The sequence below is a fragment of the Carlito syrichta genome, unplaced genomic scaffold, assembly GCF_000164805.1.
Source record: "Carlito syrichta isolate Samal-C Ts95f unplaced genomic scaffold, Tarsius_syrichta-2.0.1 Scaffold314713, whole genome shotgun sequence".
NCBI lineage: Eukaryota > Metazoa > Chordata > Mammalia > Primates > Tarsiidae > Carlito > Carlito syrichta.
Genome location: NW_007258809.1, coordinates 255,521 through 266,758, shown reverse-complemented (window position 1 = coordinate 266,758; position 11,238 = coordinate 255,521). Strand labels below are relative to the sequence as shown.

The following is an 11,238-nucleotide window of genomic DNA, read 5'->3' as shown; positions in this document are numbered from 1 at the left end:
TCACCTCAGCCTCCCAAAGGCGCGGGATTACAGGCTGAGCCACCGAGCCTGGCTGGTCTTGTCTCTTAATGGCAACTAGGGATGAGCTTGCACCAGTGTGACCCTGACCTTTTCAAGGTTCTGGGGTGAGAGAGCAAGTAAACAAGCATTGACTTTGTGCCCAGGCTGTAATACAGTGAGAAGAGAAAGGATGTGGAATCAGCCTTACATTGTGTATTGGTTAGCAGTGTCCCAAAAGGAAATCCAGGTGCTTTTAGAAGAAAGACTTACCAAGCAGGTGGGGGTGGTGTGTGTGGGGGTGTTTTCCACATCAGTGCCACTGTGATTCTCCTTCCTTCTAACAACTGGGACCCCCTTAACTTCAGTCAACTGTTGCTGCCTCTAGGGAGGGGAGCACCATCACCATTCTTGACTCCCTTACTTCTACCACAGGGATTTGTTCCCACCCTGATTTTTTACCCACACAGCTGTGGCCAGCTCAGGGTGAGTAGCCGTGGTCCCATTAGTAGGGCAGCTTAAGGGAGAGGTGTGCTTCTGGCATCCAGGTTGAGACTTTAGGGTCATGTTTTTCTTATTGGGATAAGAAATTGAAATACTTTTATAGTAAGTGAAAGCTTGATTTATATAGAATTCCGTTATGAATGGTTTACTTCTGTACAAATATATTTAATGTATCTGGGAATTAGTTTGAATATCTCAAGGCTTATGAGATATCTTTAAGCCCTTGAACTTTTATTTATATTACAGGTTTTCCTATCCTTTGTAAAAAAGTATACTAAGCATCATTTAACCTTTTTGTGACAATTAGAAATAAACATTGCAAGTCTTGTATTAGTATATGGACTGTATTTGTATTTGACTGACAGTGGGTTTTTTCCTTAATTTCCAGTTTTGGACTATGTTCTTGATAAGCAAGGTTGATAGATAATTGGATTATTTTATTTATTTATTTATTTTGAGTTGGAGTCTCACTCTGTCACCCAGACTGGGGTGCAGTGGCTACTATTTCTATGGCAAAGGAATTCTTAGTTTCCTTCCTTCCTTCCCTCCTTCCTTCCCTCCTTCCTTCCCTCCTTCCCTCCCTCCTTCCCTCCTTCCCTCCCTCCTTCCCTCCCTCCTTCCCTCCCTCCTTCCCTCCTTCCTTCCTTCCTTCCTTCCTTCCTTCCTTCCTTCCTTCCTTCCTTCCTGTCTCATTCCTTTGCCCAGACTGGAGTGCACTGGCATGCTTACAACCACCCCAGCATCAACCTGCTGTGCTCTGGTGATCCTTCCGCCTCAGCCTTCCAAGTAGCTGGAATTAAAGACACACTTCCATGCCTGGCTAATTTTTATTTATTTATTGTAGAGATAAGGTCTCACCAAGTTGCTCAGGCTGGTCTTGAACCCCTGAACTCAGGCAATCCTCTCACTTCTGCCTCCCAAAGGGCTGGGATTATAGGCTTAAGCCACTGTGCCCAGCCTTTTAGTTTCAAATAATTGAAAAAAAATTCCTTGTATAAGTTGAGGACTGCTTGCATCTTTATTTTTATAATCTCTGTGGCATGTTTTGTAACTAATAAAGCTATATATCATGAGACATGCTTTCATTTCACTTACATTTTATAACATTGGCAAGACTTAAGAAATATCGAAGTTCTGAGTGGAAAGATGCCTACAAAAATACTCCTTAGCTAATAAGGGTAGTGTTTTCTTTTGTTATGACCTGTATGTTAAATCACTGCTTGAATTCAGTTAAAATGGGTGAAGTGACATTAAATGTCATTTCTTCTTAGTATGGGACAAGTTGTATTTTTTCCTATATTAGAAATGCTCAAATGTGTCCGTAATGTAATTTTCTTTCTACTGTTTCAGGCCGGAGCCTCAACAGAAAGCTCCTTTAGTTCCTCCTCCTCCTCCACCACCACCACCACCGCCACCTTTGCCAGACCCCACACCCCCAGAGCCAGAAGAGGAAATCCTGGGATCAGATGATGAGGAGCAAGAGGACCCTGCGGACTACTGCAAAGGTGAGTGCTGACCATAGCAGTGCTGGCCTGCCTTCCCCACTGGCCCCCAGCAAGTTGTTGGGGGAACGGACAAGGGGAGGTAGTGACCCAAACTGCTTGGTCTTTATTAAATTATCCTCCTTGTGTCAATATCATTTTAGATTCTTAGATTATTGAATATGGAATAATACCAGAAAATGTAAGCAATATGAGAGAAAATTATGTGAGCTACAAAATATATACACATGTAAGTACATACTTTAGGGACTTTCAAAAGGATTTAAATCTGATAGGATTAAAGACAGCATACAGCAGCTCTCAATTAAAGATAAAGGACATAATCAGCCATGTATGAAGACCATAGGGAGTAGAAGGTACCAGGCTCCTGAGAGGAGCTAATTATAACTGTTGTGCACTGTATTTGACTTCCAGTTTTCTGACTACTAAGGCTAAAGAGAGCCATCCCTTTCTCTGTATAGCATTGGATTACATAGCATTCATTGTCTGTGGAAAGAAAGCCTGCACATTTGTTTATAGAGAAAGACCCTTTCCTGGCATTGTACTTAACGAAAAAGACATTATGTGGGTTCTGCCATTGTGTGACACAGTGGATTATATTTTCAGTTATGATTTCACAGAAGACATAGAAACTCTTCAAATAGAGTGTTCATGTATTGTGGCTTTGTGGAGACCAAGAGCATATAGTTAAACTCCTAAAGGGCAGGGATGGTGTGTGGTGAATATTGACAAGACTATGATGTAGACACCATGCTTTGTGTAGACTGGACTCTGAGAATCTAGGCAAAAGAGAAGTTACTGTGTTCATTCGGCTGCCTCTTTGTTACTTAACTTGTGCATTTGGATTTTAATTTCCTAAAATTCGGAGCTTTTGTGCAGTTGGTAAAATATGTTTATTTGCTACAGACTTTCAAAAGTGTAAATCAGATTCCATATAGCATTAGAATAGGTGACTGAAGATGTATGCATGTTCAGGCTGGAGAGCATTAGTGAATTTGGGGTCTGTAGTATCTTAATTAAGTCATCATTATCTAGTGTATATGAGTCATTTGTGTTGGTTAAGGACCAGTATACTTTTAGTTATCTGCTAAGAAGAAGAGAAGACTTTTCTGCTGTGAAAGTGTACGAACTGATTTTCTAGCCTAGTCTGGTTCTTCCATAGGTGCAGTGCTTACATATAGAGTCAGTGCTTTCCTTATCAAAGAGAATGTGGATTTTTTTTTAGCATTTGTCTAAGTAGTGATTATGACCCAGTGGTTTACACAGTCTAATAAAAGAAGAAAATACAGAATTTGGAAAGGGAAAAAAGAAGGTATTTTTCATTCTCCCTTTTAATCTGCCTTTCTTAACTACTGTCTTTGATTTTGCTGCCAAGGCCCTAAGTGTTAGGTTGTTCTGTAGGAACCAGTGTTCAGGAGCTGCTTCCTTCAGCTAATAGGCTCCCCTGTGCTAAAGTGAAGACCATCTATCTGTCTTATTCTCATCTTGTTAGTATGTGGGTCAGGAGATGTGCCCAATACACTCATGCCCCGTGTCCTTATTACCTCTTGGAAACCAGCACAGTGAACATCCCAACCCATAGTCTGGGTCGATTCTAGGTAACACTCACTAAACTCTAAACTGTATAGCATATTACAATCAGCCTCAGTAAGGCATATTAGAGATGGGAAGGTTCTCTCCTTACACACACACACACACACACACACACACACACACACACACCCCCAAGATTGTAAGTAACTTGTGCCTTTAGTTATTATCACATGTGACAGATGCCCTATTCTGTGAACTTTGTAACTTAGACTGTAAAGGTTTTTGTAAGGTAACTGACGGAAATACATTCAGAGAATCCAGGGAATTGATTGGGAATGTCTGGAATAAGAGCTGCAGCCTTCTCATATTTTGTTCATGAATAGAAGAGATAACTATTCCCCCAGAACTGGTTGGTTTTATCATCCCTGAATACTTTAATATATTTTGCATACAATCAAGTACATTCTTCTAAAAATCAAAATAACCATCAAAGTCAGGAAGTAATCAGCGATATATTACTATCAGTCAGTCCTCAGACTCAGTCAGGTTTTACTGGTTGCCCAATGTTGTCCTTTATGTGAAATGAATACATGGCAGAATCAAACTTTACATTTTGTTGTATTGATTCTGTAATGTCCTCTAATTTGGAACAGTTCCTCAATATTTTTTGACTTTCATGACATTTTTGAAGATTGAAGGCCAGTTATTTTGTATAATGTTTCTTAATTTGTAATACCACAGAAATGATGCCATGTTCTTCTCATTGCATCCCAGCAGGTGTTACATTTTTATTTATTCCAATAGAGTTACTGTCATCACTTGACTAAGATGATGTCTTCCAGGTATCTTTACTGTACAGTTACTCTTTCCCCAGTAATGGATAACTGTTTTGTTGAGAAGTACTTTACATAAAGGTCTCATTCAACACATTTATTTTGTCCCCTTTCCACCTGGCTGTCTCCCTTTCTAGTTCATATGGACTCACTCATTCATGAATTTCTATTTTATTCCATGGCGATAATCAGTTTACTCCCTTATAATCCCTTAGATTATCCCCAATTTGTTATTAGGAGCCCCTTCATAGTGGTTTTGTGTCCTTTTGAAATGTCCTAATCGTTCTTTGAAGACTTCATTGCTTTCAAGTACGGTAACATATTCCAGGTTCATTTTGTATTTCAGCCCTGGAGTCCACTCTTTCTACAAGGATCCCTGGTTTCTTCCAGTGAACAGTAGTATTTAGAAAGCAAGATCTGGGTATTAGGTATGCTTGTTACTTTTGGGGTGCTTCCCAAAAAGAGCTAGGGGCACATACACAAAAGTACATGCTTCTTTTATGTTTATATTTATTTCTAAATTTATCTGTGTCTATATTGGAATCCATTATTTGATCCGATATCTCTAACACCAGAAGGTTCAGCCCAGTTTTCTCCCTTTCCATATTTGTGGTTTCTTTCTCTGATAGTAAGAGCCTATGCTCTCCAATCCTTATCGAATTGACTTATATTGATGGTTTCCCTATATGTTGACTCACCAGTTACCATCCCCACCATGCCTCTCTTTCCTCCTGATCTGGCTTATGCTCTGACATCCTTTGTCATTTGGCCTTCCTGATGGATTTGAGCTGAATTGTCCAGGATGGGGAAGGGAAGGGATCACTTTCCCAGACATGGGGTACGTTTGCCTGAGGTGTCTGAGGTGTCTTGTCTGTCTTTTGTCACTTGAATTGTTCTTGTTTTCATTTACTTAATTCCTGGAGAGGCTCTGCCATCCTGGCTGCTTCTCAGTTTTCTTGAAATGCAATAAAACATCCTTAGCAACAAAATATACTCCATATTTTTCTCTTCACAAAAGAACTATTTGTTCATCATAGGAAATACAGATACTTTGGGTGCGAAGGGCAGAAATCACCTGGAATCCTATCACTCAGCAAGAGCTGCAGCAGGAATCCTGTCTCTCAGCAAGAGCTTCCTTAGTCATTCATGACCAACCAAATTGCATCTTTGCTTTTTTACTTTATCTCTTTGTTTTTACAAGTTATCCTTTGTTTAAAACTTGTGAAACCCTCAGCCATATATATATATATATATATATACACATTTTTTTTTTTTTGAGTTGGAGTCTCACTCTGTCGCCCAGACTGGAGTGCAGTGGCCGCTCCCGGCCACCGCAGCCTCGACCTGCTGGGCTCCCAGCGATCCTTTCGCCTCAGCCTTGCAAGTAGCTGGAACTATAGGCGCGCGCTACCACGCCTGGCTAATTTTTTTACTTATTTATTATAGAGATGAGGTCTTGCCAAGCTGCCCAGGCAGGTCTCGAACCCGTGGGCTCAGGCAGTTCACTCACCTCAGCCTCCTAAAGCGTGGGATTACAGGCTGAGCCACCGAGCCCATCTCCCTCAGCCATTTTAACAACAAGTCTCCTGTTTAAAGTTGTAATATTGCAGACGCATTGTTCATTGCTCTTGTCTACTTGGTGTTCTCTTTGGAGTGGGACTCTTCTTTCCCTTTCTTCATAGCCAGCTTGTTCCTACCTATCTTAATCTTGACTCTCCAGAAGGGTTATGGACTGGTGTCTGAGCCTGCATTCAAAACTGGCTCCTAGCTCTGTATTCTTGGACAAGTTCCTTTTCCTCTAGGCTTTGGTTTTTCATATATCATATCCTCTGTCATATATCAATCATATCATATCATATATCCTATATCACATCACATCCCACCACATCATATCATATAATATCATATCATATATCAATCACAGCATTTTACCACCTAAGATTTTATGAGGATTAAAGTGAGGCATATATGTGAAGTATGGCATGTACTTGATAAATAAAAGATTCTTAAGACATATCAGTTCTGTGTTTGTCTGCTGTCTCTGTTCTGTTAATCTCTCTGTGTGTTCCTGTTCCCTTCTGTGTTTTCATGCTAGCACCCATCAATGCTGGTCCCTGTAGCTCTGTGACCACCTCTCGTGTGGGGGGTGTTTCCTTAGCCTTTGGAGAGAAAGAGCTGTCAACACCGTCTGTCCTTTTCACATGTCACTGCTGCTCAGTTGTCTGGGCAGGAGTTGTGGCAGCAAACTGTGCAATTTATTCAGATTCTCCATCCACGCCCAGGAAATAACTAGGGTCAGGCACAGGGTCATCCTATACACAGATACTTCCGGGAGACTTTGTATAACACATGTTCACTTTGTGAGTCTGAGCATAAAGCCTCTGTGTCATGGCCAGACCTCCTCCTGTGGGGAAATTTTAGTTTTGTGGGGCTTTTAAGAGTTGCTAGGGATGTCTGGTAAACATTTCTAGGCTGTACTATAAACTCCTGAATTGGAATCTCTGGGAGTGGGGCTAAGGACCCCAAGTATTTCACCAGATAGGTGATTTTTCTGCCCATGAGGGCTCACATCTGCTGCATTCTAAGGTTGGCATGTGACATTCTTCTAAAACTCCAAAGCTACAACCAAGTGAAGTGACCCTTCACTCCTTACTCCATGTGAATCTGATTCATGGTAAGGGGAATTACTGCTTTGAACTGCCTTATGTTCCTAAGTTTTTCCAGAACTCTCAGCACATACCTGCTACAGGGTGACTGTAGAAACATCTTTTTTATGTCAGGCAGCCTGCACTGACTCACTCTTTGCAGACCCGTTTTGTAGTTCTCTTAAATCATTCTTAGGTAAATTAGCACCTTTGTATAGTTTACCTTTTGGATTATTTCTGGATATGTCAATTTCTTTTTCTTTTTTTTTTAGTTGGAGTCTCACTCTGTCTCCCTGACTGGAGTGCAGTGGCCGCTCCCGGCCACCGCAGCCTCGACCTGCTGGGCTCTGGCGATCCTTCCACCTCAGCCTTCCGAGTAGCCAGAATTACAGGCATGCTCTACCACGCCCGGCTGATTTTTTGATTTATTGTAGAGATGAGGTCTCACCGCCCAGGCGAGTCTCGAACCCACGGGCTCAGGCAATCCACTCACCTCAGCCTCCCAAATGCGCGGGATTACAGCCTGAGCCACCGAGCCCGGCTGGATATGTCAATTTCAAGACATCTATGGTCTGACTTGGTATGAAAGCACATGCTGTTTCCATAGAAATGCCTTGTTTGAACCCCTAATCAAACCCCTCCCTTGTTGCTCACAGTCCCCCCAGCACTCATTATGGTGTGTAATTAATTACATATTCATTTCTCTTTTGTTCGTTTAGGATTTCCTCCTCCCTAGTCTGAAAGGTTACTTGTGGTCAAGGAATTTTGTTAACTTCACTGTATATGAACCATCTACGGTGCAATTGATATTTTTTGTTTGAATGAAGAGGTTTCTCTACTGTTAGTTGTAACTGAGAGACAGACAGTGCTGATATTCATGTGTATCTGAGAAGACATGTTGGCGTGGGCAGGTTGACATGCCTGAAGGGCACACAGATCAGAATATAGATCTTTAGTTTCTGTCCTAAATTTTCCTAAAGTCATTCATAGCACTCCAGAATTTTTAGATATCACACGCATTTGAGTGGCACACATATTGTATCTGAGGAAACTTAGGGACAATATCTTCTTCAAAGCATGGGATAAATAATATAAATATAAAAATACGCTTGAAACAAATCAGATGTTTCACATAAGTTTCTTTCTTGAACACAAATTGCATTTTCCCATGTGTGTCTGCTTTCCATTTATGAAAAGTGTGAACTGGTTGAATTTTACAGCTCTCAAAATTTAATGTTGGTGGATATAAGTTCTCAGACCCTTCCTTGCTCCCTCCCTCCCTTCTTTCTGAGCCTATGACTCAGAAAGCTGTTTTACAGCTTCAGATCTTTTATTTTTCCTAAAGAAAAGCAGCAATATGCCTTACACAAAGCTGCCTTGGTAATAGTAGTATATAGCCAATAATGTTGGCTGTCCTACATCAGTGGTTCTTCTCTGGGGGTGATTTTGACCTCCAGGGGCCCATTTGTGACTGTCTGGAGACATTTGGTTGCTACTGTTATCTGTTGGGTAGAACCTGGGATGCTGCTAAACATCCTACAATGCACAAGACAGTTCCCCATAACAAAAGTTATTCAGCTTCTAATATCAGTAGTGTAAGATTGAAAAATCCTGCCCTACAAAAAATACCTGTTTTTCTTTATTGAAGTGTTGCCATGCAGCTCAAGTATTTTATAGAAGAAATTTTTAGTTTCTGTTCTTGTTTTAAAAGATAACTTTTATTCATTCATGATTATTTTATTTAAAACTACTGATGCTGCACATATACCTAATTTGCCATGCTTTCATGTGTTTATAAAATTAGTTGACTTAATTTGACTTATTTGAAGGCTTAAAAAGAAACCCTGCTTATTTTGTGAACGAAGCAATAGATGCTCTTGAACTTATTACATGAGACTTCATTATATTTCTTTAATGGAAACTGAAGAGATTCTGACTCCTGATGAACCCTATTAGTGTTATACTTTGATAAGGATATTGATGATGCTTTAAATAGCGTAGAAGTTGATTTTATGATGTTTTTTCATTGAGGCTTGCCTATGTGCAGTGTTGTATTTTACTACAGGGCATATAAAGGTAAATGAGAAACAGCCCTACTTTCTAATTTATGGTCTCATCGACTTTGCCACTGGAATATTACTTAAGGGCATAACCTTTGCCTTTGTAATTTCCTACTCTCTCACTAGCACCCACATAGAACAATCTGTGTAGTTTGTTGAATAGTATCTGATTGAATCGGCTACTTATGTCTTTTTTTCACCTTTATAATTGTAGCTAATTAATTATAAGGGAAGGTATATGAGAACTTAAAAGGAATATGATTACTAGGTGTGGAGGCTCACGCCTGTAATCCCAGCACTTTGGAAGGCCAAGGTGAGAGGATTGCCTAAGCCCAGGGATTTGAGACCAGCCTGGGCAACTTGGTGAGACCTCGTCTCTACAAGAAATCAAGAAAAATTAGTTGGGCATGGTGGCGCATGCCTGTAGTTCCAGCTACTTGGAAAGTTAAGGCAGAAGGATTGCCTGAGCCCAGCAGGTCAAGGCATGCCACTGCACTGTAGCCTGGTTGACCGTGAGACTCTGATTCCAAAAAAAGGGAATGCAATTGTATTTAGTAGAGAGGACTACATGGAAAACTGAAAGGGAGCACTGCCAGATAAGAATATTTGGACTCTGTTTAGGGAGTGGGGTACTTCTAGGCTAAACTCTGAAGGCAGGAAAAGGATGTCTTTGAGAAGCTTTTGGTGCTTTTGCTTTCCTAACAATGGGGAAACTAAAAGATAATGGTAGAAGATTAGATTGAAAAGTAGTCTAGGAGCATCCAATTGATATAGATGAGGATGAGAAATTTGTGATGAAGTAAATTACAATACCATTTGGAGATAGTATTTTTAAAAAAACTCACAGAAAATGGAAAGAAAGCAGAATAGAAAGAGAATCTTTGTATGGCCTCCCTTCTCTTCTAAAACATATTTAGTGAAAGAAATATACCAAAATGTCAACAGTATGAGGTGAGGTTGAGTGGAAGTTTCTTTTTTTGAGTCTCACTCTGTTGCCCAGGCTGGAATGCAGTGGCATGCTCAGGCTACCGCAGGCTCAACCTGCTGGGCTCAGGTGATCCGTCCACCTCAACCTTCCAAGGAACTGGAACATAGGCATGTACCAACGTAGGCATGTACCACCGTGTCCGGCTGATTTTTAAAAATTTATTGTAGAGACAGGTCTTGCGATGCTGCTAAGGCTGGTCTCGAACCTCTGAGCTCAGGTAATCCTCTCGCCTCAGTTCTGGGATTACAGGCTTAAGCCACCGCACCTGGGTGGAAGTTCATTTCTTTGTATATTTTTATCTAGTTGTTACAGCACTGTTTGTTCAAAATACTTTTCTCCATTGAGTTGCCTGCCTTTGTAAATCAGTTGACTACATAAATGTGGTTGTACAGACTCTCTTCTCCATCCCTCTCTTGGTATGTCCTTGCGCTATTGCCACTCTGTAGCTCTAAACAGAAAGTCTTGAAGTGGGTAGAAGTCCTCCAGCTTTGTGCTTCTCTTTCTGGATTCTGTTGATTTGTCTGGGCCTTTGCGTTTACATATAAATTCCAAGTCAGTTATAGATATAAATTTTAGACTGCCTTGATAACATTGAATCTTCCAGTTTGTTAACATACCATTAACATGGTATTTGTGTTCATTTATTTTGGTCTTTATTGCTCTCCGAAATGTTTTATGGGAACTTTTCCCTCCTCCTTATTTATTTATTTATTTATTTATTATGAAGATGTAGGGTACAATTCAGGTCTCCTTGTTGATGAGGTATGCCCCTCCCTCCCCTAATGGTTTCTCTCAACTGCCAATTCCACCCCCCCTCCCCTGACAGTTTTCCACTGCTACCAGTCGCCTTCTTTTATAGCATTATAATTGTTCAGGGTCAGTTTATGAGGGAGAACATATGGAACTCAGTTCTTTGTTTCTGTGATAAACCACTGAGTATGATCGACTCCAAATCCACCCAAGTTGCTGCACCGTCCATATATTTGTCCTTCTTTATGACTGCATAATATTCCATTGTGTATATGTACCACATTTTTCAAATCCAGTCCAGCTTTGATGGGCAACACGGTTGGTTCCATGTTTTTGCTATCGTTAATAGAGCTACAACAAACATATGTGTGCAGGTTCTTATCCTTAAAAAAGTATTCAGGCAAGTAAACAAACAAATACAATGCC

The 11,238-nt window shown here is 40.6% G+C and overlaps 1 protein-coding gene across 10 annotated transcripts in view; it reads left to right on the top strand.

Annotated features, from left to right (window-relative positions):
• The window catches only part of SRPK2 (SRSF protein kinase 2), a 271,418-nt gene that overhangs the window by 180,593 nt on the left and 79,587 nt on the right, over positions 1 to 11,238 (top strand). For all 10 annotated transcript variants that reach the window (XM_021719442.1, XM_021719445.1, XM_008071760.2 and 7 more), the window contains one exon: positions 1,852 to 2,006. In XM_021719442.1, the coding sequence (XP_021575117.1) occupies positions 1,852 to 2,006 (155 nt within the window). The remainder of the gene's footprint in view (positions 1 to 1,851; positions 2,007 to 11,238) is intronic.